General features: G+C 52.3%; 12 protein-coding genes across 12 annotated transcripts; 4 read left to right on the top strand and 8 right to left on the bottom strand.

Moving 5' to 3' along the window:
• Positions 1-5: 5 nt before the first annotated feature.
• Positions 6-1634, bottom strand: P152DRAFT_63372 (glycoside hydrolase). Its single transcript, XM_033683128.1, has 2 exons — positions 1437-1634; positions 6-1386 (listed from the first exon to the last, which is right to left on the bottom strand). The coding sequence occupies exons 1-2, from the start codon at positions 1519-1521 to the stop codon at positions 245-247; spliced, it is 1227 nt and encodes a 408-aa protein (XP_033532803.1). The 5' UTR covers positions 1522-1634; the 3' UTR covers positions 6-244.
• P152DRAFT_63420 (uncharacterized protein) lies at positions 1635-2067 on the bottom strand. The gene has a single exon (XM_033683129.1). It carries the CDS (start codon positions 2003-2005, stop codon positions 1748-1750), a length of 258 nt encoding a protein of 85 aa, XP_033532802.1. The 5' UTR covers positions 2006-2067; the 3' UTR covers positions 1635-1747.
• Positions 2068-4134: 2067 nt separating this feature from the next.
• Positions 4135-8643, bottom strand: P152DRAFT_450335 (uncharacterized protein; the record flags this gene model as incomplete). The annotated part of the gene is made up of 3 exons (XM_033678166.1): positions 4135-7775; positions 7825-8506; positions 8563-8643. The coding sequence occupies 3 exons, from the start codon at positions 8641-8643 to the stop codon at positions 4135-4137; spliced, it is 4404 nt and encodes a 1467-aa protein (XP_033532801.1).
• A 577-nt stretch (positions 8644-9220) lies between these two features.
• Positions 9221-10597, top strand: P152DRAFT_419151 (N-terminal nucleophile aminohydrolase). The gene is made up of 2 exons (XM_033677122.1): positions 9221-9587; positions 9644-10597. The coding sequence occupies exons 1-2, from the start codon at positions 9414-9416 to the stop codon at positions 10298-10300; spliced, it is 831 nt and encodes a 276-aa protein (XP_033532800.1). The 5' UTR covers positions 9221-9413; the 3' UTR covers positions 10301-10597.
• On the bottom strand, positions 10592-12156 carry P152DRAFT_450333 (Actin/actin-like protein; the record flags this gene model as incomplete). Its single annotated transcript, XM_033678165.1, has 4 exons — positions 10592-10657; positions 10708-10992; positions 11042-12057; positions 12105-12156. The coding sequence occupies 4 exons, from the start codon at positions 12154-12156 to the stop codon at positions 10592-10594; spliced, it is 1419 nt and encodes a 472-aa protein (XP_033532799.1).
• A 362-nt stretch (positions 12157-12518) lies between these two features.
• P152DRAFT_419145 (glycerol:H+ symporter-like protein) lies at positions 12519-15065 on the top strand. The gene is made up of 4 exons (XM_033677121.1): positions 12519-12894; positions 12952-13019; positions 13087-13704; positions 13752-15065. The coding sequence occupies exons 1-4, from the start codon at positions 12636-12638 to the stop codon at positions 14718-14720; spliced, it is 1914 nt and encodes a 637-aa protein (XP_033532798.1). The 5' UTR covers positions 12519-12635; the 3' UTR covers positions 14721-15065.
• A 140-nt stretch (positions 15066-15205) lies between these two features.
• P152DRAFT_63255 (uncharacterized protein) lies at positions 15206-16876 on the top strand. Its single transcript, XM_033683127.1, has one exon. It carries the CDS (start codon positions 15314-15316, stop codon positions 16757-16759), a length of 1446 nt encoding a protein of 481 aa, XP_033532797.1. The 5' UTR covers positions 15206-15313; the 3' UTR covers positions 16760-16876.
• Positions 16689-17969, bottom strand: P152DRAFT_419144 (uncharacterized protein). Its single transcript, XM_033677120.1, has 2 exons — positions 17761-17969; positions 16689-17709 (listed from the first exon to the last, which is right to left on the bottom strand). The coding sequence occupies exons 1-2, from the start codon at positions 17924-17926 to the stop codon at positions 16994-16996; spliced, it is 882 nt and encodes a 293-aa protein (XP_033532796.1). The 5' UTR covers positions 17927-17969; the 3' UTR covers positions 16689-16993.
• Positions 17970-18486: 517 nt separating this feature from the next.
• On the bottom strand, positions 18487-19967 carry P152DRAFT_515164 (uncharacterized protein; the record flags this gene model as incomplete). The annotated part of the gene is made up of 2 exons (XM_033682887.1): positions 18943-19967; positions 18487-18892 (listed from the first exon to the last, which is right to left on the bottom strand). The coding sequence occupies exons 1-2, from the start codon at positions 19509-19511 to the stop codon at positions 18487-18489; spliced, it is 975 nt and encodes a 324-aa protein (XP_033532795.1). The 5' UTR covers positions 19512-19967.
• P152DRAFT_63249 (uncharacterized protein) lies at positions 19636-20012 on the bottom strand. Its single transcript, XM_033683126.1, has one exon. It carries the CDS (start codon positions 19948-19950, stop codon positions 19759-19761), a length of 192 nt encoding a protein of 63 aa, XP_033532794.1. The 5' UTR covers positions 19951-20012; the 3' UTR covers positions 19636-19758.
• Positions 20013-20930: 918 nt separating this feature from the next.
• Positions 20931-21226, top strand: P152DRAFT_474783 (uncharacterized protein; the record flags this gene model as incomplete). The annotated part of the gene is made up of 2 exons (XM_033681351.1): positions 20931-21000; positions 21060-21226. 2 exons carry the CDS (start codon positions 20931-20933, stop codon positions 21224-21226), a joined length of 237 nt encoding a protein of 78 aa, XP_033532793.1.
• Positions 21227-23969: 2743 nt separating this feature from the next.
• P152DRAFT_63206 (uncharacterized protein) lies at positions 23970-27387 on the bottom strand. Its single transcript, XM_033683125.1, has 5 exons — positions 27226-27387; positions 26939-27085; positions 26146-26697; positions 24697-26093; positions 23970-24618 (listed from the first exon to the last, which is right to left on the bottom strand). The coding sequence occupies exons 1-5, from the start codon at positions 27237-27239 to the stop codon at positions 24215-24217; spliced, it is 2514 nt and encodes an 837-aa protein (XP_033532792.1). The 5' UTR covers positions 27240-27387; the 3' UTR covers positions 23970-24214.
• Between the last annotated feature and the right edge of the window lie 261 nt (positions 27388-27648).

Genomic DNA, 27648 nt, shown 5'->3' with positions numbered 1-27648 from the left:
TAAGGCTGTGAACAGAAGACCTTGGCTTTTGAATTCTGTGTGTGATCCTCTCCCATCTGTGTGATAATATGAACAGTAGACAAGATTTCAACGCTATGGATGTCCAGCCGCTTAATATCGTACATGAATTGCAGCTGAAGGCGATAAGAAGGGGGGAAAAGGTCATGATCATCGTGTGTTTGTGGTTCATGTGTATTCCAGACACGAAACCCCAACATCTGGGCTCGGGTAACGGACCGCACATTTAGGCTTCGCCCATGCCCAAGATACCCCAGAACTTCTCTGCACCGTAGGAACCCGAGAAGTCCCTCTTCCAAGCATCATCGTGGGACGAAAACAACACGATGTCCGTCTGGAACGTACTCTTCAGAGACCGGATGGCTTTGCCTTGTTCCTCAGGGGAAGGAATAGCCAGTCCATTCGCGGTGCCGCTATGGGGCCAACCCGATTCCATCACAATGACCTGCTTGCCGCCACAGTGCTTCTTAATTCGGTTCACGGCGTTCTGGACGGCCTGTCCTGCATTCTCCGCCGACGAATTCGGATCGAAAAACGCGTGCGCATTAAGGGCAACAAAGTCACTTTGGAGGCAGGTGTCAATACCACCCGGGACAGCGAATCCGGCTTCGTTCTCAACATGTGCAACCGGTCCAGTGTACCCGGCTGCGCGTAACACGCCTCGGGCAGCACTCAGGCGATCGATGACTTTACCAGGAGCGGATGCATGGTCCCCACGGACATGGTCTTCATTGCCAATGGTGACCGCCATGATTTGGCTCCATCCTTGCTTCGACCCCGTCACAGTGCTGGTGATCCTCCTAAGGTCCTCGTTAAATCCCTCGTCAAGGTTCCAGACGCCGAGAATGAGCTTGCGATCCCACCCGGCCTCGAGAATCTTTGCGATTTGCTGGCACTCGGTGCTGTACAGACGGATATAGCTGAAATGTCGGAGCTCGGCCACCTCGGCGTTGATTTGTTCTTGAGTCTTGCATGTTGCAGCGCCTTCTGTCCCAACCCAAGGGTTCCAACTGATGCCACGACCAGATGAGATTAGCCCGTCCCCAGCAGGAACGGCAGCGGCAGCTGGCGCAGGCGCAGGAGATGGTTCCGGAGAAGGTGCCGGTTTCGGTGAAGGAACAGGCACAGCAACATTGACTGCAGTCTCGACTGCGACCACTGATGTGATCGTAGGATCGGGTGCAACATTAACAGCAGCATCGGCAAGTTCGGGGTTGAGGGCCTCGTTCATCTCGGGCACGACTGGGAAATGGGTTGCCAGAACATTCCCGAATTGATCGTGAATAACAGTGACCTTCTCGGCAGCCGTTGAAGTTACCACGTCCAATATCGTGACAGTGTCACGCTTGTCGTGTATCTTCCTATGGACTAATTGGCATTAGCAAAGGTTGATATGCGCAAAGGGCATATCAACTTACCGCCATGATGATTCTGGCCGATAGCCAGAGCCGAAGTCACTGTAATGAGTGTGGATGCCCCAGCGAGGAGGTTGGAAGGCTTCATCTTAGAAGCTGCTAGCGAGTGACGGTAGGAAAAGCTAAATGACTGATATGGTAGACACCGTGACTATCGCCCCCCAGTGTTAGTTTGCTTCTACAACAGAGTGTTGGCCACAAATGAGAGTGGGTTACGGTGACTGGACGGCGCCGAAGGCTAGTTGGGCGCACAGCGGAGAAAGGCGCTGCTATGTGCTGCGGCGGTGTAGTAAGTCAACCAGACGATCAGAAGATCACGAGGTTGACAAAAGGGGGGGATACAATAAGACAGGAAGGTGAAAGCCCAGTCTACATGTCCATGCCACACTGGCAGCTAATAATCTCGATACTCTGCGATAGAGAATATTGGAGACTCGCAGTTGAATTGAGACTCTGAAGCAGTGCTTTGGATGATAAAGATTTAAGGTGTATAGAGGGGAGGAGGTAAAGGATAACAGCAAAGGTTCTAGAACCAGAAGCACCGAAACTGGCCAATGAAGGAATACAAACATACTGGTGATAAAGACCGTGGCGTCAACGACGAATTCGATCGGATCTGCAATGCCAGATGTCAATTAGTGAAGGCGTGGATGCGGAGAAATGAGCATTGGGTTGTTGTGGAGACTGGAGAATTGAGGATGGAATGTGGACGAGGATGGATGCAGATAATAAGAAGGACTTCACTGATTCATACCTCTCAACCGTTTCTCGGAATCAACAGCCAGTAGAGTAGAACTTGGCGTGCTACTGGCTGATAGACACAAGATTGTCCACTGAAATGCCCTCCTTGACAGATTCACTGCAGGATAAAGCGAGAGAATGAATGTGGTGACGATGCGGAGGAAGAGGACGTCGCAACTTGCAAGTAAGAGCAGAACACTGGAGTTAAGGCTCACTGCAGGACGGCATACAAGGAGGACCCGACCTGTCCGGCTGATCGAGTGGCGGCGCCTCCATGCGCGACTGTCCTTGGTGCAGCAGCTCGGAATAATGTATCAGGTTTGCGAGACGTGGATCCTTAGCAGACATCGCCTTGTCTTCGTGCCTGTCCCTGAATATCGGTTGATTACAGGTAGGGATGATGGTTGATGCGGTACTCGCACCCGAGACAAACCCTGCATTGCATATTCTTGTCCGGATAGGAAATAGGGCAGACTCCAATGGCTAAACGAGGCTTTCTTAAATCCTGTTAATTAAAGGTTAGTTGAGATATTGCAATGCTACATGCATGTACACGTACTGATGTCTTGCCACTGGTGGACGCGTCTGGGTTCTTGGATACTCCGATACTCCGTATGTTTCATCCACAAGCATACCATACCTACCAGAACCGACTCCTTTCTCCCTGACCATGTAGTTAGCACGTGTACAAAATACATTCGAACTTTAAATAAAGTACCATCTAATACATAGTAGGTAGGCCAAGGCCTAAAGAAAGAACTCGAGAGCAATATATGGAGACAGGGCATACGGACTAGGGGTGCAATATATCTGAGAGAGCCTCAAATTGCAGTCGCCGTCAGCCGAGCCAAACTCATCAAATCAAACCTACAAGTGCAAACCTCGCCCCATCAATTTGGCTGGTTCAGGCGTTCATCCGGTTCGAAATCTGGTATATTTCGCCGGCAAGACACATAGTCCATCGGACTCTGACAAGTAATACCCAGCTTGGGGAGGTGTGAGGACCCACCCGGCCTGGGCCTGTCAGTGGCTGTCGTGACCAGCTGGAGCCAACCGTGGTCTTTCTAATTAGACGATGGACAACTGTTGTCTCGATCGACTAAAGCGATGACAGCACTGAGATGGAAAGGATAGCTTCATGATACTGCAAGACGGCCCCATTCCCGACCATGTCCCCAATGGTAAGACCATGGATCGGCCAGCGGGAATCGTGGCATGCAATGCAAGCATCATCCATCAAACTGTGCGAGACAAGAATAGAGCTCTCCATCATCGAACGATGAACTTCGCCATCCCGGTCATTATGTGGGATCGGGAAGCCAGGCAGGTAGTTGGAGCAAGAAATTCGGTTCCGGAGAAACACATTCAGATATGCGACCGCATTTGTTGACGCTCTCCGGTTTTCACCATGATCAGCTTCTTGGCGTCCAGTGGTGACAACCATGCCAGCCACGTCGACTTTTGCTAGACCAAATGATGCGTTTTCAAGAAGCCATCACAGGAATTACCTTTGGAAGACGTCAGTCGGTGATGTGTCTCGGAACAGCATGAACCTTAAGGTCGTGAAACGTCCTTAAATTTCGACGTATCACCAGTTCACCACCGCGGAGATGCCAGGCGGCAATGGATAAACTTCGGAAAGGTGGAGCTGAAGGACATCAGCCAACTGCCCCCTATTATTGAATTCTGAGAGAATAAGTGAATATAATGTGTACGTACGTAGGTATTGGATCAAGCAATGGTTAATTGTGTGTTATTGGATAGTCATGAGCGATTGTTAGTGCGAGGTGGTCGATTGGCTCGCGGTGATCAAGCTTGACGATATCTCAGGGGTGGTGTAAGGAAGGTTTCTTTCATGTTGAAATAGGCAACGGACGTATCAAAATGGTCCAGTGTTTTGACGCCCAACTACGATATGTGTACGCTATAGGTGCTTAATAAACAATGTAAAGTACCCATACTATCCATAGGTCTTCGTCCCAACTTCCGTGATCTTTGGCCCATTGGCCGCAATCAAACCTTTCAGTGTATCCTGGACCACTCTCCTCTTTCTCATCAGACCCTCAACTCGCTTGACGTCTTCTCGCGTGACATCCTGAACCAGCGACTCGTTCCCATAACTCCTCCCGTAGTCCAACTTGAACGTCCGTCCCCTCACACTGCTCCTCACACTCCCCATGCTCCGTAGGCTCCGCACACTGCTCGTCATTGCCCCGTCGTCTATCCGACTTCTTGGCGTGATGAACGGCGTGCCTCTCTCGCTCGGCTCGTCCCTCCCTCGCACAGGCGTGCTATAGCCGTCCCTCTCACCCAGCCCGCCAGTACTCCGATCCAGCCGTGACCCATCTCGGAGCCGCAGTTTCTTGACCTCCACCTCCAACACATCCAAATCAGCCACCCGCTCCTCCCACAACCGCATCATCTTCTCCACCGTCTTCGCCACCGCTTCCACCGTCGGCACGCTCTTCCCGCCTGCCCGCGCCTCCGCCTGCGCGATGCGCGCGCGCAGCACCGCGATGCCATCTTCCGCCTCCACGACCTTCCGCTGGAGCCCGCCGAACTTCGCCCGCAGGTCCGCCTGCGCGGCCGCCTGGTGCAGCTCGAGCGGGGCGGATTTCCGCGCTTCCTTCGCTGCGGGGTCGCGCGCCGACTCGATCACCGACCGGAGCCCTGTGACGGCGTGGCGCAGCTTGACGACGTCGCGTTTCATCTGCACAGCCTTGCGCACCTTCTCTCTGGGGTCGGTCACGCGGCCTTCGTCCAGTTGCTGCTCCATAGAGTTGAGGAGCATGTTCAGATCCTCCACCTCGCTGAGAACCCAGACGTCTTGGGGGATGTCGCCCGCGAGGACGGCGTCGAAGTCGGCGTCCACGTCGCGGTCGAGCAGGTCCTCTTTTTCGCGGCCATCGTCAGCGAGGAGCTCCTCGTGGCCACGGATGAATTCGTTGAGCGTGCGGGCGTTGAGACCGAGGGTGTCGATCATGGAATTGATGTCCCGGAACAGACGCTCGATCTGCGAGGGAATATCGTCACGTGAGGCGAGAGTTTCCGACGCTCCGACGTAGTCCTTGCGAGCAGTGAATTTCTCCAGCTTGAGTTTTTGATTCGTCGGTGCCGCCAGCATCCGCTGGGTTTCTTCTGCTTCTTCATCCTGCAGGCTGGAAATAGGCGGCGTGACGGGTCGACGTTGGAGAGCAGTTGCAGCAAGATCGGGGATCTCCTGGGGTTCCTGCGCTGCGGTCTGCGTCTGCGATAGCGCTGTCCGGGAGGAAGGCCGAGATGGCTGGCGAACGCCCACTGAAATGGGACGGGATACCGGAGTTGAGGCCGAGCGGACAGGGCTCGGTGAGCGAGGTGAGCGTTGACCCGCTTTATATGGCGGCAAAAATGTTGGTCCTTTCGGAAGGCCGGCGGGTGTTGTGGAGGATATATGCTGGTCACCAGGCGGCGGGGGACTCGGGGCTGTTGGCATTAGGAATGATTTGGCTGGTGTGGGCTGCAGGAGCTGCGGTTGTTCGTAGGGTATTATGTTCGGAATTTTCGACTTCGGATGGTCTCCCTCTTTATCCGCTGTACCATCTTGCGACGAGGTGGGTTTTGCTCCAGGCGGAGCCTGTGAAAACCAACTCGGTCTGGCAACGGTAGTAGGATCTGGTGGAAGCGGCGCGTCGTCTTCGGGGGCCACTTCAGGCTCTTCTTCTAAATCCTCATCATCATTGTCATCCAGTGGCTTTGCTGCGGCCTCCACGACCTCGGTTTGCTGGGCCTTCCCAAAGGGAGAAGTGCTTGGTTGACCTGTAGTCAGACCTGGAGCGGCTTCAGGCAGTTTTGCTGGTTCCTTGTTGATGCTTGGGAACAAAGTGGGCGCGGCAGGCAGTTTGGGCGGCGATGCAGATGTAGTAGAGATATCTGTCGGTTTGAGTCCATCTAATCCAGACTCTTTCTTCAGTGGAGTTTCCGGCACCGGAAGGTTGGGTTGCTTAAGAGCATCTCCAAGAGCATTGCCAAAAGAACTATATGCCGACCCAGCCTTCTGGTCCGTCTTTTCATCACCGGTGCTTTCCTTCTCTTTGTCTGTGCTAGGCTTGAATGTACTTCCCAGAGAGAAGCCAGTCCCCCCAAATGCCCCGCTGGGTTTAAGGGGTTCTTTCGCGGGTTGCGGCGCCGAGTCATCCATTGTATCCTCATCCATGTCCGCGTCTTTCGTTTCAGGGGCTTCGGGTTGCTTTTGACCGAAGACTCCCGACGCTTGAGGGGTGGTAGTGTTCCCAAAAGATGAGGTGCCTATAGTGGATCCACCTGTAGTCGAGTTAATTGACACAGTTGAGGCAAAACTTTGCAGTGGAGGGGTACCAAATGCTGAAGACGGAGTAGCCGTCAAGGCCGATCCAGACCCAAAATCGGAGCCACGAGTTTGATCTTTCGGAAGGGTAGCAAATGGTGATGCTGTGGCCTTGTTCCCGGATGCTGCAAAGGCGCCAAATGGAGCTGGTTTCTCACCACCGGCGGGTTTCGCAGGCTGAGAGGAAGCAGCTCCCCATGGCGATGAACGAGCACCGATGCCTCCGACCGAACCGAAAGAGGTACCGGCAGTATTCGTACTCCCGAGCGGAGCCGGAGAACCAAAGGCAGGCTTTGCGAAGGTGGGAGTTGACCCGAACGATGATTGACCGAAGGCGACACCACCGGTTTGCGGCGCACCAGCAGCAGCGCCGCCCCACACGGACGGTTTCTGGCCCAAAGCAGCTGGCCCACCAAAGGCTGATCCGGCTGGAGTAGAAGTGCCCCAAGCTGATTGCTTCTGGCCGAGAGTAGATGCTCCGCCAAAGGCTGCCCCTCCACCCGGTGAGCCAAAAGCCGGCGCCGCAGGTTTTGTAAAGGTAGAGGCACCAAATGCCAAGCCTTGAGGCTTTACTTGTCCAAATGGACTTGTTGGTTGCTCTGTCTTCTGCGAACTCACCGAACTCTTGAGTGTTCCTGCGGAAGCGAGACCGGGATAAGCCGTCGATTCTCGGATAGAATCATTGTAGATAATCCACCAAGCGGATAGCGACCCTTCGTTATTGAGTATCATCAACGCGGGGACAGGTGTAGGAGATTCTTCAATCTCTTCCTCGGCAGGGATCGGCCGATGTGCTTTCTCTCGACTCGATAGGTCTAGCGACATGCCAATGGGCGAAGTGTCCGACATGTCGTCTACGAATGATATCGGTAGTTGAGCGCGTCTACTGTCATTCGCCATCGAAGTAAACGTGTACTGGTTAGTCACAGCCTCTGGCGACTTCTCGCCCACGACCGGCCCTAGGGGTTTGGCTGACTGCGTGTACAACCCCACGTCTTGCGATGCAGTCGATGAAACGATTATCAAATCTGATAACGCAGGAGGCCATTCTCGGAGCCTTGAAATGAAGTGGTGTGGGGGGGATCGATTCAGGCCGAAGGGTCCACATGGTTCATTCAACTTTTGGAACGCGAAATTCGTCGTGCCTTTTTGTCGTGTGACCAGGTAGGCTGTTGAGTCAGGCGCACGGTCGGCCTCAAACTGTGTGGGAGCGTAAATCATCAAGAAACTGTCATTCGCAAGCCATGATATCTGGGAGACTAGGTCACGTCAGTCATAGGCAACGAGGGTATCAATGAGCAGACTCACCAGCATGGCCACTTTCAAGCTGTGGAGGGCGCGGTATCAGCGCTTTTGGATTGCCGGAAGGGTCCAATTGAACAGCGGTGCCGTCGGCGAGGCCAGCGACAAATTGCTTGCCCTTGTTGCTCCACGATACGCAGCTGACATTCTGATGAAGAACTTGATTCCCGGCCGTCCCATTCACCAGCTGCTTTTCCTGGAGATCGGCTAAGAGAACCTGTGCACCGGTAAGCACGACCGCGAAATATTTCTCCAGTTCCGGTGCAGGGTTGGGCAGCAGCGCGCGAACCGCCACGCCGTTCGTGCTGATCTGGAAAGCGGGCTCCTTGTTGCCCCCGGAGAGCGAGTCGACGTTATAGATGGCTAATCCTCCGCCGTCCTCGGCACATATGACCAGGAATGAGCCGTTCGCGGAGAACGCAACGTGGGAGATACGCGGGACAGGTAAGGTGGCTTGTGGCTGGAACGGTTTGACTTGCTTCACACCCTGTACTTCTGCCGTGAATGCGTTTCGGACAGTTTCTGTCGACGATATTATTAGCGCTTCGGGGCTTGCTGCGGCGAGGAGCCCTTTCGCGGCGGATATGCTGAGTAGAGAGGAGGTCGGTGGAGGTAATTTGTCGGCGGGCCATGGCGTTGGGAGGAGTTTGATCTTGGTTTCGCCATTTAAGGCCTGGAATCCGAGGTTCTGTATCATGAGGTCAGTGGATGATTCCAATCCAAACTCATCACCGAGTAACGTACATCCGTAGTCACTTCATCAAGGTCCGGTCCTCCATTAGCTTGCGGAGCAGGCAAGCCTCCACCCAAAGCTGCTGCCGCCATGCTGAATGCTAGTTTTGCCCTGATATAACCAGGACCAAGCTCTTTCGACGGGGTAGTCCGCTGCTGGGTGCTGTCCGAATTATTTTCGTCTTTCGAACTGGAATGCGACGGAGTAGGAGACGCGTGACCGTCGCGATGGTAGTCGGAGTGGAAGCTATCAGAGGAGCGATGGAACGAATGAGAGGGCAGCCGGTTCGGGCTGGGGCGGAAGAATTGCAAGTTTCGTTGGAAAATCGTGCGGAGTGAATGTACACGGCGAGCACTCTGGTGAAGAGCACAGGACCGTAGTAGTAGTGCAGATGCAGCTATCAACTACATGACAACGCTGATCAGAATGTCGAAGTTCTCATGTTTCTGAGTTCACGAAGGCGCGTCGGCGGCAAATGCCGGGGTGGCGTCTATTATCCCATGGTGAATGGTCCAATTGCCGCCACGTGCAAATTTCCCGCCAGGTTAGCCGCGACACGACAGGGCTCCTCTGCCTGAGTGTCTGCCTGAGTGTCTGCCTGAGTGCCTGAGCTCCAGAGCTGGAGCTCCTTCCTCAACTTGTCCAGGCGGCCTTGAGCTTCATCATCTCCTGCAACTGAAGCAACTGGCTAAACAGCAAGAGACAATATAGCCAACACTCCATCACCAACTCTTACCGTACTCACTCATTACTCTTATACCTCTACAAACTCTGCCTTCGGCTACCTTTCGTCCCTTCGACTTTCCGCGTCGCTTCCTCCCCGGCTCCCTACACATACCCATCTCGCATCTCGCCCGTCACCATGCCTGGCTTCGATTTCTCCAACCATAACCGCAATACCGCGTTGCACGCCCAAGGCGTCCCTCTCCCCAAAGCCACTTCCACTGGTACCACCATCGTAGGATGTCTCTTCGATGGCGGAGTCGTCATCGCCGCCGACACGCGAGCCACCAGCGGTCCCATCGTCGCGGACAAGGCAAGCTTCCCTCCCTCCCTCCATCTCGCTCCTCCACTAACTCAGCCCTCCTCCAGAACTGCGAAAAGCTCCACTACATCTCCCCGCAGATCTGGTGCGCCGGCGCCGGCACCGCCGCCGACACCGAATTCACCACCGCGCTCATCTCCTCCAACCTCGAGCTGCACGGACTCTTCACCGGCCGCAAACCGCGCGTCGTCACCTGCATGACCCTGCTGAAGCAGCACCTCTTCCGCTACCAGGGCCACATCGGCGCGTATCTCGTCGTCGCCGGCGTCGACCCCACGGGGCCGCACCTCTTCACCGTGCACGCGCACGGCTCCACAGACAAGCTGCCGTACGTGACGATGGGGTCGGGGTCGTTGGCGGCCATGTCGGTGTTTGAGACGAAGTGGGAGAAGGTGATGACGCGGGAGGCGGCGGTGAAGCTGTGTGCGGACGCGATCGAGGCGGGAATCTGGAATGATTTGGGGAGTGGAAGTAATGTGGATGTGTGCGTGATCACAGAGGAGAAGACGACGTTGATGCGGAACTTCCGGACGCCGAATCAGCGGGCGCAGAAGCAGAGGGACTACAAGTTTGCTCAGGGCACGACCGCGGTGTTGAAGGAGAAGGTGATCACGCGAGACGACATCTCAAAGTACGTGACGGTCCACGAGCTGGGCGACGATCAACCGGCCGGAACCGCTGAGAAAATGGATGTCGATTCATGAGCCATCAACGTGTAGATTTAATGCACGCTTGTACATCATTTAATGGTTAGGCCGGACATACACGGAGTTCCATCGGGTCATTGGGCGCATCAATCGAACTTTCTATAATTGACCGGCGCTGGCTGGAGTATCTTGATCCCATCGCTTTTGTTTGGAAATGCTTCCAACCATGCTTAACCTACTCCCAAATACGCCAGCCTTTGTGTAAAACAACAGACCGTACCATCGTTATCCACCACCGGGTAACTCCATGTTGCCAGATACCTACTGGTTTGTCATTGCAGACCCACTTCATTTGCACCGCTTCTCAATGATATTGGCGCCGTGTTCCTCGTATTCCTTCTTCGATATCCACATCTAACGATGTTAGTTCCAACGCACAAAGTGAAAAAGAAGAGTAAACGTACTTGGTGGAACGACCCCAAGCTGGCAAGGATGCTTCCCCCAACCCAGCTCGCATACCGTCTCTCAACCGTGTTAGACGGGGCGAAGATTCTTGTCCTCGGTCCGGGTAGCACGTTGGTGATTTCATGATCGATCCGCTTCGTGAGGCCCACCAACAGCGACGATCCACCCGCAATGACCACATTATTGAGCAACGTCGGGCGGACCTCGACATCGATGGTCTTCATCGCTTGCTCGATCAGACCCGGGATCGTCTGCTCGGGCTTCGGCGCCGGGTTGTCCTTGTCCTACTTGGAGTTAGCAATTGAAATGAACTGGATCAGGCCATCGGCGTACCGTCAGCGCGGCCTTCGCGTCAAAGAGCCCCTCGACAGGCTGATATCGCTCCATCCTGAAGACCTGATTGAATCCGTCGGGGAACTCAAACGGCCGCAACTGAGCCCGCTTCGCAGGATCCATCTGGTCGGCCGGTAGATTGCCCGGGTTCGTGACCCCGGGGAATTTCCCCGGCCCCTCCCAGACCTGGACCACCATTTCCTTGAACTCGGTCAAGACCCGCTCCTCCCCCAGCCGCCGGAAGGACTGCGGGATCTCCGACTCGAACGTCCGCAGCATCGCCTGCGCTTTGGCGCCAGCGTCGACGGGCTTCTTGCTCGCTACCATGAAGTGCGGCGTGATGTTGATGGGCGGTTCGGATTGGCCGAAGAGCAGTCGGCACTGCTGCGACACGAAGTTTCCGGCGAGGGGGGACTTGACGCACCCCTTCTTTAGGAGCATGCCGTCCAGGACGGGGGTGACGGACGTCGTCGACGCGCCGATGTCGATGACTAGGGCGGAGGGTTTGCCGGCGGAAAAGGCGGACAGGACGCCGGTCCGCCCGAGCCAGAACGCCGGCACGCCCCAGTCTTCCATGGCGATTTCGATGCTCTTCTCTCGCTGCTTGGGTGGCGTCCAGCCCGGTTCCGTCATGATCAGGGGATTCTCCGACAACGGCTTCTCTAAATCCTCGACGCCGTCCATGTCCACATCCCCTTCTTCATCTTCCGCGGCGTCGTTGAGTCCGTTCTTGCTGGGGTGCGTCTGCCGCTTGCCCGTGAGACTCGATGTGACCGAGTATTCCCAGAGCTTCGTCGCCGCATCCCAGTCTTGCACCAACCCGTCCGTCGACATGGGATTGCGGATTTCGGGGGGGAATTGGGTGCCGTGGACGGCGTTTTCGCCGAAGAGAAGCCGCTGGCCGCCATCCGCGGCGCCATAGTATGTTGGCACGATCGATTTGGGGGCATCTTCGCCTGCAAACCCGGCGCGTACGGAGGAGTATCCCGGATCCAAGACGATCGCAGATACCTCATCTATTTCCACATCAGTGCGGTTCGAGCCAGCACAGAGACGAACTCACCTCCGCCATATTCGGCCGCATTGGGCCCTGTGAACTGAGACGGAGCCGACATCAGGACTTCGGTAGATTGGCAATTCTAGGTGTCCCGGATAATGGTGCGAGGGATTGCAAGTCAATGGATCTTTTTCTAGTAACCTTTGGTCATTGGGTCCAGGATGTAGAGCTTCAGAATCGCGAAGCTCACATACAGGGTTAGGTTAGCTGTAGACTGTAATTACGGTACATTCACCTCTCCTCTGAATAAACGCGACGGGTCTGCGACCGGGAGTGAATGATAGACGCCCAGTGGCAGGGAAGGTTTCGGTTAATATTCGGAATATTCGGAATGTATGGTGCCGGAGTTTAACCGACATTCACGTGTCTCCCTGCTGACATCACCCCATTACTACAGTCTCAGACAAACAGTCCGTCAAACCCCTGGGCTGTCTTTCATCATTTGCGTTTCCTCAACAGGCTCAACCTGTTGATAATACATGATACATCAGTATTCAGGTTGTTTTCTAGATCCATGCACTCACATAAGCGTTTGATATGAGCTTGCTCGCATTTTTCGCCCGCCTGTACACGCTTGAGACGTTGGACACGAGGTTCGTAGTTCCGTCCACCAACCCCCCTAACACAGATGCTCGCCTCCAGCCTCAACCGTCTGGTTCGAGGCAGAAAGCCAAGTCGCGATTCCACGATGAGGCACAGCCGTCAAAATGGAAGAGTACTGAATTCTACTTCTACTATTTTATCGTCTCCACGGCGGTACTGTTGATGTTTTGGTCGGTGATCGATGTATCAAGAGGTACTGCTATGACCATGCTCTGTCCGAATCTAAAACGAATTGACTAATAATTACTAGAATCGCATCCGAGTTTCTCAAGATATGCCCCACTCCTTTCTAAAGGCTGGATTCCCGGGCGTCGAGTGGTATGGTGACTCTATTTCCTTGAAAGTTCGCCGTAGCCATATGCTCCTGGCTCTGACTGCCATCTAGGACAACTCCGATGGACAGTTCTCTTCCTTCAGGGACAATCTTCCATACTTATTTCTTGTTGCGATTCTTCATCCTCTCCTAAGAAAAGTCTATGAATTGTTTTGGCGGTTGGATTCCTATACTGCACCACCGCCCAACGTCAATCGTTCCCATTCCCAGCTTTCCCAGGGATTGAGCGCACAGGCGGCTGCTGATACTCGATTGGCATACCGCGCTCGATTTGATTTCGCTTTCGCAATTGCCTTCATAGCTGCATTGCACGGCGTCTCTGCGATCAAGGTCTTGATTATTCTGTACATCAATTATGAGTTAGGGAAGAATCTCCCCCGGAAGTACATACCCGCAGCAACATGGATTTTTAACATCGTTATTTTGTTTGCGAACGAGTTCGGGAGAGGCTATCCTCTCGCCAACGTGGCAGCCTTCATATTTCCCCATAAGGGCGCAGGAATGGTCGATAAAGGTGTTCCCGTGGAAAATTGGGGCGTGTTGCTCGACCGATACCAGGGATTGATACCTAGATGGGAGGTTCTTTTCAAGATCACCGTTCTTCGTCTCATTTCATTCAATATGGACTATTATTGGAGCCTTAATCAACGGGGTGGCAGTCCGATTGAGGTACGTCGTGGTCTCTAGACCTATAGCACTGGACTAATTCGCCAAAGAAGAAACAGCTCGACCCCTCTAGTCTCTCTGAACGAGATCGCGTGAGCATTCCAGCCAAGCCCATGGACTTCAACTTTCGCAACTACCTGGCATATACTCTCTACTCTCCCCTTTACCTCGCCGGTCCCATTCTCACATTCAATGATTATGTATCCCAGCTGCGCTACCGAGCAGCTAGTGTAACGCGAGAACGAACCGTGCTCTACGCAATAAGATTCTTTGCTGCACTTCTGGCCATGGAACTCTTCATACATTTCATATACGCCGTCGCCATATTCAAGGCCAAACCAGACTGGAGCGTATATAGTCCATTCCAGTTAAGCATGCTTGGCTTCTTCAACCTTCACCACATCTGGCTGAAGTTGTTACTACCTTGGCGGTTTTTCCGCCTGTGGGGCCTGCTGGATGGAATCGATGCACCCGAGAATATGGTCCGTTGCATGAGCAACAACTACTCTGCCCTTGCCTTTTGGAGAGGGTGGCATCGCAGCTACAATCGGTGGATTGTTAGATACATCTACATTCCCCTCGGCGGCAGTCTCACAACAGGAGTGTGGGGAAAACTCCATGCAGCAGCCAACTTCTTGATGGTCTTCATGTTCGTTGCCATCTGGCACGATATCCAACTCCGGTTGCTGCAATGGGGTTGGCTCGTCTCCTTCTTCGTGATGCCAGAGGTTCTTGCCAGTAAACTGTTTCCAAAACATCAATGGCAGTCGAGGCCAAATGCCTACCGAATAATCTGCGGCATCGGGGCCGTCGGGAACATTATAATGATGATGGTGGCGAACCTCGTCGGTTTTGCCATTGGCTTGGATGGAATCAAAAGTCTTGTACACGGCATCGTTGGCAGTTGGTCGGGCCTTCTCTACGTTGCAGCAGCATCAGGGACACTCTTTGTTGGGGCTCAGATCATGTTCGAGCTCAGGGAAGAGGAGCTAAGACATAGAATCAAGATGAAATGCTGATGTAAGGTTCATTCAGTTTATGAAGACAATATCTGAATGTTGCGGGCGAAAAATGGCTATCTATGCAATTCCGGTCATGTATTCCTGTTTGGCTGCTTATCATGGCTGCGCATACAGTAAGACAATCTCTCCTAGAATGTCCCTTCGATGACCGTCTAGAGTTCGATCTCCTCTCCTAGACTTACTATCGCACTTAGATATGTATTACTCTAATCTCGGTGCCATTGGCACAGTCAGCTTACAATATTCGGGAAGTAGGACATGAAAGAACACGCATCATGAGTTTGTTTCTGTTGAGTCTTTGTTCCTTCATTGTTCAATAACTTCCACTTCAACACACGTTGCAACAAGATCATTATTTCAAATGCTTTGTCCTTGAAGCTCTATGCCATTGTGCTGAGTCTGTCTAAGGCACAATTGTCGAACAATGCTTTTCTATTCCTCAACAGTGACAACATGCAAATTATATATAAGTCAAGGCCAACATCTGGTTTGAGGAAGAACTGGAAACCAACCATCGTCGCTTGATTGGGCAGCCCTACTAAGAGATTTCAAGCTTGTCGGTCTATTGCAACAAGTAAATCTCCCACAATATGCTCAAGAATACGATCTCTAGTCTTTGCAAGGCCGCCGCCCCTCATAATCTTGATGACTCACCTGAAGAGTTGACGATTGGCGTGGAGATTGAGTTGGTTCTCTTGGTCCTGAACAACTCGAAATACAAGCGTCCGAACATTTTCTCCAACGGAGTTTCAGTCGTCTACGCGGCACCCTTCGAGGGATTAATGGAGGTTCGTCATGCCATTCACAGCAACACTGCATTAACCGACGTCCTCGTTGACAGTCGCGAGATTACTAGCAAAGAGATGTACAAGAAGTGGCTCGTGTGTGAAGACAATTCAGTTCACTTGACGGACGACGAGGACAGTCGATTGGAGAGGTCTCTTGCCCACCTCGGGCACTCCGGTTCATACACACCTTTCGGCATTGAACTCAACTCGCCGATCTACAAGCTTTCAGACCAGCAGAAATGGTCATCAGAAATCAAAACAGTGCTCAGGGCTGTTCAGGTACACTTCAACAAGCCCGGGTCGTATTTCCACATCCTGACCAATGGTAATACGGGCTTCCACGTCCACATTGGCACCAAGAAAGGGGGCTTCTCGAAGGGTTCAGTGAAAACCATCGAGGGAATTACCACCGTCTTCGAGCGGTTCATCGATCAGATCCATACCGCCTCTCGGATTTCCCCCCTCCACCATTGGAGCAAGCCAAATACACTTCGATACAACAACAATGCCACCAAGCCGGGAATTCTCAGCGACCCCCTCGCCTGGTGGACGGCGAAAATCGAATCAGTGGAAACCTGGGACGGCCTCAAACGTGCTCTCGACTGCGAAGTTCGGAATTATGCGGTCAACTACAGGAATCTTCGTAAGCTTAGCGAGAGCCGCTACGCGAAGGATACGGTGGAATTCCGACAGCATCGAAGCACCTTCGATGCGGCCGAGATCATCTCTTGGGTTGCGTTCGTTGGCGCAATCGGCAAATATGCCTTGAGGACGCCTCTCGACCAGGTAAAGCGTCTCCTCAAACAATCGCGTAACCCCAAATACTCGTTCGCAGAGCTGGTCTTGGATCTTTCCTGCCCGCCAGTGGTCATCAACACCTACATCTCAAAAATGAACCGTAGGTGGCAACAGTCTACCCCGACAATCGGTAAGTCATCGCTATTCTACTCTCTGGCTGAGTACGTGGCTAGAAGGAATGCGGTAGATGTACACCCAACTGCAGTGGCGGTGGTCATCTGGAAGAAGCTCCACGGTGCCTATCCCCAGACGCGTCACAGCGGCCGCGCCAATGCCGGTGGAGACTTTCACGAGAGCTTCCTGAAAGGTTTTGCGAAAACTAATTGGCACGGTCTCAACCTGAACTCCTACCGCAGCACGCCCGCTTGGGGCCCGACAGAAGATAGTTGGGATGCCACAGAATTGGAGCTCGACGGAATCTACCAGACTTTCAACAGGCTCTTCAAGTAAGTTCCATTTCCTTTCTAATCCCTTTCCGTTCAGATCGATTCCTTCTAGATTGGTTCTTTTCAAGTAGTTCATTTCGAATAAAATCTTTTCTTCTCAAGTCAACAACTTTCATTTTCAACGTTAATAGCCGCCGTGCATCCACCACTGTATCCCATGAAACATGACACTCTTTTTCCTAACAACCGCATAGGCTTTTCCGAACTTCTCAGTCCCTAGGGTGCAAAAGTTGCAATTTCAGTCATCCGTTATTTCCTGCTGAACGCCCCAACCAACCTCGGGATATCGAGCAGCGCGGTCCCAGTCTTCAACCTTCGTAAACGGGCTTCGCAGCCAGCTGCTAAGTTCGTGCAAGAACAGGCGTGAATCGTCTGTGCCTAAGAACTCTGACAATAGCTCCTCAGCAGTTCCCGATGCGCCTTTGATATCCACCGTTCTCAGTATGGAAATGATGTATTCCAAAAGGAATTCTGCATTGGCTGCCCTCCGAGTTGGCGGAGCTGCGCTACTCTGTGGCCCGGAATGGGTAGAGTCGCCGCTCGCGTCCGGGTCCAGCCAGGACCAGACTCGCAACTCACGTCGAATCCACGCCCTCGCTCGTCGCTGCAGATCTGCATCGTGTGAGAATATGGCCGGCGTGATGGTCCGGTACCGAGAAAGGCGGTTACTCCCGACATGAAGCGAGTAAAGGCCATGCCTGTAGACCTCTCTTCGACGCAAAAGGGCAGTATCAGGTGGGGGAGGTGTTGCCCTTGACCCCCATGGACGGACGGCGCGATTTGGTCGTCTCGACGGGCGAGTTATGATGCGGAAGTTCCGGTGCCGGCTCGAAGAGGCAGACTGTCCTTGGATATTTGGGGGGCGAGCATTGGGAGGTCGTACCACGAACGTCTTATAAGTTGAAGGGTCGGTGGGGGAATGGTCATATCGGACTGCGCGAGTAGGCGCTTTGCCTTCAGTAATGTCAGTATATGGTTGGCATTACAAATTCAAGCATAGCATACAAAGAGGACATAGAGCCTGTTCCTGTAACCAACTCACAAGACATATGAAGTCAAATGAGCAGTGCCCACACGGTACCGATTCTGCCCTTTCAGATACGTTATCGAGGCAAATGACGCATGCGTCTGCCGTAGAGGTGGATGTTGTCACATCGAGATTTGGGCTCATCAGTTTCAGATCCTCTTCTAGAGGAGTAGTATTTTAGAAATTGGCCATTTGGTTCTATGACTTTGCTCTCTCGCAGTTTGAGCGGTTGAGATTCGCGATCATCATCATGCTGTGCACATGTGATTCATATCACATGATGGTTGCCTTGTTTACCTCACGTAAAATATTCTTCTTCCTAGCACCACACCAAATTCCATTACAAGGCTCCAAAATAAAAATATCAATTAAACCACACCAAACACCCCACATGGGCCTCGCTGAGAGGCCTGACGGGCGTATGAATCTCTCTCTCACCACACCAAACACCCACATGGGCCTCACTGAGAGGCCTGACGGGCGTATGAATCTCTCTCTCTCATCACACCAAACAAGAAATATCACTCTTCGACTCAGCCATTTGAGAAAGGAGAGTCATCAAGGTTGGGGAGTAGCTTTGTTCATCTGTCATCTAATCATTTGGGTTGTAATTCAGGAATTACCTTCAGCAGGAAAAGAAAGGTAGCCCACTTCAGTGTCCTTGAATGCTTCTAACTTTGGGTATGATCCAAAGATGGAGGTTACTATCTACTAGCGCGCTTCTCTAAGCCATTAACCCATTCATGGAATTCCTTCCACTCCTCATAAAGGAGACCGATTCTCTTACCCTGGTACCTCACTATATCTGCGCCGTTCCCCGCTTCCAGCACTCTTCTCCATTCATCCCGTCGCCCCGTCCACCCGGCTTTCCGCATCAGACTTACCATTGTTTCTTCCTTGGTCCAGCCTTGCTCCTTCGCCACATCGGGAAGGTACGTGGCGCCATATTTGCGGCCGTGCCAGATGAAGGATATCCGTATCCCATGCACGCCAACCTCCCATCCGAGTGGACCAGGTGCAGGCTCGAAGTTGGTCAAGAGGGTAACGCCGCATTCGAGTGTGGGTAGTTCGGAAAGTACGATGGGGTTGAATCGGGTGTCATCGAATGCCCTGTGAGAGTGTCAATAATCTGGTCATCCAATCGAGCATGTTCTCCTTACGAGGTCAGCGCATAGCTCCTCAAGCCATCATCTAGCTCTTGAGGTTCAAATGTCCCTATGCATCCTCGTAAACTCTTGTGCTCGCTCCGTGAGACAGTATTCCACGTCACGAAAAGCGGATGATCGCCCGGGGCCGCTATGGAGTGGGATTGGTCCCTGGAGAGTCTTCGAAGTCGACGTGGTATTGAAAAGAATGAGGACCTTGATGCGGATTTGGACGTAGGTGGGGTAGAGGTGGAGTCGGAGACGCTAGTAGACGGAGTCGTTGAAGAAGTTGTGGAGGGGATCGAGGAAGACGAGGCGGAAGCCGTGGAGGGACTTGGAGCAAGTAATCGGCTTATAGCTTGAGGCTGATGGGAAGCAGGATGGATTAGGTTCCGTATCGGAGCACCGTCCATATCTTCATCCTCGTCCACATCATGGTGGCCGGTCTGTAGGTCATCGACTTGGGAGCCCGTTTCGTACTTGTCCCATAGCTCTTCCACTTCAGCGAGACCAAGGGGTCGCCGCTTCTCAAGGGAGGCTGAGAGACACTCAAAACAATATGCACAGTGGGCCTGAGTTGCCATGGCTCAGTGAGAAACGATGATAAGGCCACGAGAACACTTATACGGCGCTGATTGCGACGTAGACGATATCAGGTATAAACTAGAAGCGGGCAGATGATGTCCAGATTCCACTATATCCTTCCTTCGAGAACGGCAGCCAGCAATCTCCAGTGCGATCTCTCTCGATATCGTGGACGGAGCCTTTGGTCCGCTCTAATCGGCGGCTATGCGAGCACGTGTGAGACCCCGACTGGGCGTTTGGGAAGTGCTACAGCAGAAAGCGGGTCGAAAGAATGCAGCCTGACTTCACAATCAGCAAATTATACGGCCGCTCGTGATTAAGAGGAATAGCACTGCTCGTAGGCGTTCCAAAGACAAAGAGAGGAAAGGCGACGATGTTCCATACAAGACCTAGTGGAGGGGTCCCATCCTCTGGTTCCTCCTCGTAGCGCCGGGCCATAATAAGCTAGATTCCTGCACGACTTAGTAAAGTGAGGTCCAAAGTTAAGACTACATGTGGCAAGTGAAAACTGCATGTGGCACGGGAGGCCTGTATGCCTTGGCGCCTAAGGCATACTCCAGCTCCAGCTCCTAAACACCTAAGGTCACGTGCATCATGTGCTTCATGCTTCGGAACTGAATCTTTACATCTGCCTTTCTCAGACGGGAGACCGAACCCGACACTGATGACTACCGGATCATTCCATATGAACCCCATCTGCAGGTGGATGCAGTATGGTAATGGAGGACAAATGGGTAGAAAGGTTCCTGTCCGCCGTTCTCAATCCCGATCATGACCCATGGTTACTCCTGATACTCCCTCGGTTTCGAGACAGTTACAAACGAGTTTCGCTTTCTCCTGGTTAAAATGAACCTAGTCCGGACTCGGAAAAGGAATAATGGGACCTATCCTCGATTTGGTGTATTCACCAAGCTTCGCAGTGGTTGTCGCCGCCGATTCTATGGTCAAACCAGCTCAACATCATCATCAGGAGGAGGTTACAGTACACGTCCGATATGGGTAGACCATCAATTAAACATCGTCTGCTGCGTGATATCTGCATCTGCGAGCGTCCTTTAGCCTCGAGTTTGCCTGGATGCCATTCTGCGACAGGTTTTGACCCACAGCTTGCCTTCTCGAGGGTGATCGGTAGTCATGCCAGACACGCCTCGACATAGCACGTCTCAGCTGCGAAGGTCTGGTCTCGGATTTCGTTCCTTTCATATCATCAAAACCAAAGTTCCTAAATACACTGGCTCGCCTACACTGAATATTTCCATGTCATTGCATCTGTCAGCTCTCTCTTGATCTTGCTGTCATTCATTCTCCGTCTTCGATTCAACCACTAAGTCGCCGGACGACCAACTGTTTTCACTCTTTATCGTCATTTTTATTCACGGAAGACTTTCAGCGGAACTACAAGACATATACTTAACAAGATGCGGTCTAGCATTCTCATGTCCATCTTTACTCTCCTCGCCTTCGGCTATGCGGCTCCGGTCAGCGATGGTATGAGGACGCATGTACTTAAGCACCAGAACTGGTATTAGCTAACACAATATCGGTAGCTGTATCGGCACGGAGTGATACCCAGCCCGTGAAGTCCACTGTTGACGGTGGCGTTGTTCCCTTCAACAGTAAACGCGCTGTCGAAGATATAGTCGTCCGCGCCCCAAGTGACACTGCGCCGGTCCAGTCGACGCCAGAGGGCGGTGTTGTCCCATTCAATAGCTGATCTCATTGAGGTTTGTGGATACTACACCAGCCGTTGCTACTGTGTCTTACTGACGTGTTCAAGCTTCGCTTCCGCCAATACTGAGTTCCAAGGGACATGGCTTTCATACACTTCGTCGATGTACTGTACATAGGTCACTCTAGTCGCAAGAGCTTCAGAAGTATAGGAATGTATTTGGATGTATCAATTCAATTTGTCTGGAGTTGAGCGGTTGCACAGTTGCCAAGGTTATATTACATATATCTAAGAATGGTATTATACAAGTTCTGACCTACTTAAAGAGGATGATGTAATACTCGCGAGCCTCGGTTTCGGTCATAGGGCTCTACGCAAATGCTAGTTATGTATTGATATTGGTGAAATGACTCCATGTCTAATGAATGACCATGATACAAGATTGCCTCCTTTGAATGTTGCCGGCGCCACTGATTGTTAAGGTAGTAGTCCTCGGCATAGGTCCGATGACGAGGTAGTAAATGTCGTGGCGTTGGCGATCCTTGTTGTCGACGTGGCAGTGTGCCCTAGCTTCAGCGTGATAGAATCCATAGTCAGGCAGATGATATCATGATGCGAACTTACCATTTTTACCTGCACCACTCGTCAGTCGGTGCATCTTGCATGGAGCAGTATTTAGTACTAGTGGATTGTTCCGGAACCTTCTCCCCCAGTGGATGCCCTACAGCTACAGGTTCTTGCAGATAGGCTTCCAGCATCCCCTCGTTTCCGCAGTTTGTGTCTACATGGCATACCTAGGATCCAACCTCCTTCCAGACCTTTTCAATGTCCTGGTTCGATAAATATTCGACAAAGGCGAGCTGAGCACCGCCCGTTCAATGACGCAGTCATACACGCCCATCTGGAAACAATTTAATCGAAAAGGGGGTTATCCAATCATCGTACCCGTAGATAGCAGGAGCTCCTGGGAATAGCACAGTGGTCAGCGGGATGTTCTTGCGCAACCCTAGTTCCGAGCGTTTCAAGTTGCAGATCGCGAAGAAACGTCGGTGGTGGCGAGCGTCGTACGCCCTAACATCCAAAAACAGTAACGTGAAAGAGAAATACCACCAGCAATGACTCCCCATGCGTCAAACAAGGTGATCTCTGACATGGTCGCCAGACATGTACCTATACCATGCTGCCACGTTGATGTACATGTATGGTGGCAGGATAGATCACGATCGTGATCGATACATACTATGTATGTACCTTACATGCGCCGGGTACTGTATGCCTCAACACTACACTATGGACCTGGATGCTGTTGGTGCTCGTACCAGACTGTCGGTATATTCAATAAAATTAAAATATAGAAGAGGGTCCCAGTAAATCCTTCTGTTGTCGTGTAATGGCCTCCGCATGGAAGCGAGCAGTGCAATGTACACGCAAGGAGGGTTGTCCGCATATCACTTCCTACACTGAAAGTAAGGACGATCTCGACCAAATCCCATGGTTTCATTCTTTTTATGGTGGTTTTGCAGCGCTCGTAGAGAAAGGTGGTACAAGGCACGAAGATCCTAACATCTCCAACCTCTCACCGTCCGTTGGACACGCGTTCTCCTGAACATCCCACTCCTCCATGCACATGGTTTCCCCTAGGTCCTGGCAGACTCTCCTGCATCGGCTTCTGCCACAGGGCCCTGAATCTGTCGAATAACCTGCGCGTGGTCTGATCCATGTGCCGTTGGATGCATCACCGTTGTCACTATCAATAAACCTTCGTCAACTCGATATGCTCAGCTACGTCTTCCTGCATCTTCGAGCCCCCCCTCGCTTTCTCCTGGGGCCGTAGCCAATGGTCCCGTATTAACACCCTAAGGGCCGAGCCATCACCTCCCAGGCAGCGTTCCCCAGCGTATCCCGTCAGACTCCTAGATATCAAGTCCGTATCAGCGATTTAACTCGCAGAATCGAACTTGACAGAGACAGCCCTAATGCACACCTCAGGGTGCCATTTCGACGAGAACCCGGTAAGAATCCTCACTGGCCCAAGGCTGCAGGGAACCAGCTTTCCAGTCCACCGGAATGGCCAATGGTTTGTAGAAAGTTGGCACGTCGAGTGAGGTGATCGCAAGGCGTCCAACTTATATCGTAGGTACTGAATGGATCGAACTGTCGGCCGCTGAAACAAAAGGGTGGGGGTGAATTGCGCCCAAGGAGACCCCATCCTCTTCAAACGCGCTGTAAATTATCTTAGGCAGGTTTTGATTACCTTTACATATGAGAGAACAATACTCGTCCCTTGGGCCAATAATTCGCCATATATTTGCTCGGAGACATACAGACTGAAGTCAAAGGGGGGATGACCGCGCTAGCTGTGGCCAGCCACGAGCCAATCCGCGCCAACAAGTTAAAGGAATTCCGAAACTGCGAATAAAGGAGAAAATTCCCTGTCCAGGGTACAGTACGTGGTCCAAAGTGTGCCGCACAGCCCACCTCCTTTCCTACATGGCGCTTGGGAGGCAAAGCGGACGTAGGAAAGCACATTATTGTGTTGATCATGAAGGATCGGGGTATCTCATATATTAGAAATGAATTTCATGGGCAAAGACAGTTCGCGAGATCTAATGGTGACCGGCTGTAGGGTGGCAGAGAATTAATCCCGATAGATAAATCCAAAGCTAACTCCAAGAAACAAAGGAGAGTGAGTGGAAATTCCGTGCCCTCGGCAATAAAATTTTTGCAGGGAATTTATGAAGGAGGAATCATTGCCCGTTATCATTGCTTGGTCGTTGAAAGGAATAAGGACAAAAAGATTTCGGGGTATCATTGAAGTAAATAGTTGATCCAAATTTAGCGTGATCGTTGGCGAAATGGTCAAAGGAGTGCATTGAAGCAACACCTATTTCGCCGATGCAAGTCCGTAAGAAATATTAGAGTTAAGGAACCCTTAGCTAGGGAGGTATTTGTTCGCTTGGGAACCAGTCTTGGTCAAAGAAAGATGCGTCGTAAGGAATGCGATTATTGGGCCGGCAGCTCCATGGAGAAGGATTAGAAAATGAGGCGTAGTTCCCACACGTCCACTCGATTATCTTCAACAATCCCGATGTCACTGTCGAGTTGAATATCGGTATGATCGGGATCCCACTCGCCCTTCGTTCGTGCAGGAGGCGCGGGCAGACTGTCGATACCACGCTCTGGCTTCAGATCAACGAACTCGGCGACCATATCCATGCCTTCCGGCATTTCACGGACCACGTCGTCGTCGATGAGGATGCTGAGTCCTTTCGCGTTGACGCGCAGAGCACGTTGCACCAAGGTTGGATCGATACCGCATTTCGCAGAAATGGTATCGGTCAAGTCTTTCGCGGTTCGAGTCATGAGGTAGATGGCGCGGTAATAGGGGTCGTCAGAGGGTTGGCCGCGCAAGCGTGGAAGAATATAGAAACTTGCAACTATTGCTCTTCACGTTAGACAATGCAAACAAGATGTTTTTTGGTTTTTTTTAAAATAAAAAAATGGGGGGGACTCACTTGGCTTCATCGCCTGTTCGGATGGCGGTTGGTAACTATAGTCCACGCCGATCGCCTCTATCCATCCTGATAAGCTGTGGCCGTCGTCACCGCCAGTACTTTGTTTCGGGACCTTCACAGGACCCTCAGGGACGCTTGACAACTGCCCGGCCATGTTCGCGGTCACCGATTGTCCAGGAAGGTCGCCAGTAGCAGTCTGACCGGTTATGCTGCGCCATTCATTGCTCTCAATTCTGCCCGAGGGATTAAATGGCGCAATCTGCGAGCTTCTTCGACCGCCGCTGTGGATACTGCGCGTACTTGGTGTAGGGCTTACAATGCTGCTCGAGTGACCACTTTGGCGCTCCCAGACGCCAGCGTCCAGGGGACCAGTAGAAGCATCCAATTTTGTTACCAAATCGAACGCCTCAGTACCGGTCAGGTGAACAGGATGGAGGTCCGGATCATCTGGTTCCTCTCCTTTCAAATAAAGGACACTGGCTGGTCGAGTACTGGTAAACATGTCTTGAAGAGTAGCCAGCTTGAGATGAAGGTCCTCCTCAGCGCCTCCTCTTCCACTGCCCTCTCGCTCGCCAGTGCTTGCACTCGACATGCTCCAGGTGCGCTTGTGCTTCGGAACCTTGCCCGGCCGTGAGCTCCCAGCAATCGTCTTCGATTCCAGGCTTGCACGTTTGCGTTTGCCGAAGTCTTTCAAGCCAGATTCGAGGTTGGAAATCTGGGTTTTCAATTTCTCGATCGATTTCCTGACGTGGGCGACGTCATTCGAGAGCTTGCGTTCCGCACCATGGTCACGGAATAGCTTGACTTTGCAATAACATGTTTCGGGTGTTGTGGTAATAGTCTGGTTCGGTGGAATCTGCTCCGGAGAGCCTTGGGGACCCTCGAAGGTCACCAACTCGGTCTTGGTGCAGAGTCGCACTGGGATGCCCTTGACGCCTTTCGAGTGGCTGAAATCGGTGGAGAGAAAGTTGAATCTAACAGCGATGGAGCATTCGCTTGATCCGCCTGGCGGGGGGGACCAGAATACCGCGAACCCATCGAAAGAGGCGCAGTCCACTTCGACCTGTGGTCGTCCGAGCAGCTCGCCGCCACCGATTTGAGATGGATCAACGAATTCGACGGCCTGCAGTCGACCACCACGGTGATGAGCCTCATTTGATCCTCGGCCTTCTTTCCAAAGTTGCCAGCATGCGGTCGGTCGTTGTCGCTGCTGTTCGTCTTCGAATGATATTCTGACGAACGTTCGGTATCGGGGTATAACCCCAGACATGTGTTCTGGTCTGGTATCGACGACCGAGATAGAGTATGCTTGTCCTTTGTTCAGATAAGTGACTGGTATCTCGTCTGCGTGTTTGATCATTGCTGTCGGAGCATTCAAAGTAACGTGATATCGGAAACTGGGCCATGTAAGAATCAAAATCATGAACAAATTTCAAATGGTACGCTTACTTCTCAAGAGCTTGTTGAGGAGCATGGGGCATCAAACTCGTCTGCTCAAAGGTCGCAGGAAAAGATAGCGCCTGGGGGTCTTCGTGCATCTCAACATCGACATGCATGTCGCCTATTGAAGGGTCCTCGTGGCTGGTCTCCAACGGATGGAAGGAAGACTCTGGCTGCTGGAACTGATGTGGAGCAAATGATTCCGGGTGATGAGGGATTGCGAAAGGGTTCGGGTTCTGAAAATGGAGCGGCGCGATGGATGGCTGAAACCCGTGCAACGGGGCTGTAGTGGCCGGTCCACCTTCTGAGGTTACATGTGGTAAAGAGAGCGGAGTCCCCAGCCCCATAGTGAAGCCGGGAGTATGAAGATCTCCAGCTTGACTGTGATAGAAGGTGTTCGTGCCACCAGGCGTCGGGGTATAGTAGCCAGGCGGCTGATTGGCGAAAGAAGTAAAGGTGAAAGAATTGGGATCCATTATCGAGGGTGTAAACCGCCATTGCTCAGGATTTCCTCTCGGGGTAGGATCCTCATCTTTGATATCATGGTCCTCTGGGAAGGGACTATTATGGTAAACGAGCGCCATGTTAGTATAACTCCAAAAGACAGTGACATGTATATATCGGGTTTGATTATTGATACGAAACGATAGTAATGAGGGTTTAAAAAGCGAAGGGGCAAACGGTTCTATTTCTGTGATTGACTGGCATTTGAAAGGGACTGGCAGGGCGGAGTAGATTGAAGGGTGATGTCGAAAAGGGAAATGATGGGCCATGTAAAGGTGCATCCACGCAATTCACTTACCGGGACTGTACAGCGACATCCAGAGCATCGGTTAGCGACGTATGGCCTTGGATAGGAGCGACAGAGGAGCCAGAGGTTGTCGCGAGTTGTGGATAGCTTGACTTGAAACTTGCTATCAACTCCTCGTTGGGTTTCTGGGAGCCAGTCCTGCGAACAAGTCGGGTCAGCCGAGTTGCGGACTTCGAGCCGCGCCTTGTTTGGTGTATTTCGGTCATCACCAGCCAGAGGCTGGCTGTCTCGTTTGATGAAGACAGTAGCATGCACAAAATCAAACTCCATAAACTTACCGGTTTCGAAACATAGCGGTGTGGGAAGAGCAGTACGCCCAAGTGACACGCTATAGCATCTGCTAAATCGGGGAGAACTGCTATAAGAGAACGCGTTCAAAGGGTGAACGTGAGAGCATAGGGGACACTGGAAAACTGGCGCGGGAGGAGTCAAGCCACAGCTAAGAATCGCGGAGGAGGGCCAAGGAATTCATAAACGAGCGTGGGAGATGGGAAGTGGCTGTTCGGTCGTACAGCGCAACAGTGCGACGGAGGACAAGTGTGGATTCGGAATAGGTCTCCTCGAGCGGCCGGGTCGAGAACGTCGCTATCAAAGAATTGCGCGTCCGAAAGGTGGAGCAGGGCAGTGAAGTGAAGATCGGAGAGGGCGAGAAAGGAACTTCAGATGGTGGCCATGCAGGTAGAAGTCTATACGGAGAGCGG

This window comes from Eremomyces bilateralis, assembly GCF_010015585.1.
Source record: "Eremomyces bilateralis CBS 781.70 unplaced genomic scaffold P152scaffold_14, whole genome shotgun sequence".
NCBI lineage: Eukaryota > Fungi > Ascomycota > Dothideomycetes > Eremomycetales > Eremomycetaceae > Eremomyces > Eremomyces bilateralis.
The sequence above is the reverse complement of the archived record's forward strand: the minus strand, read 5'-3'. Positions and strand labels throughout refer to the sequence as shown.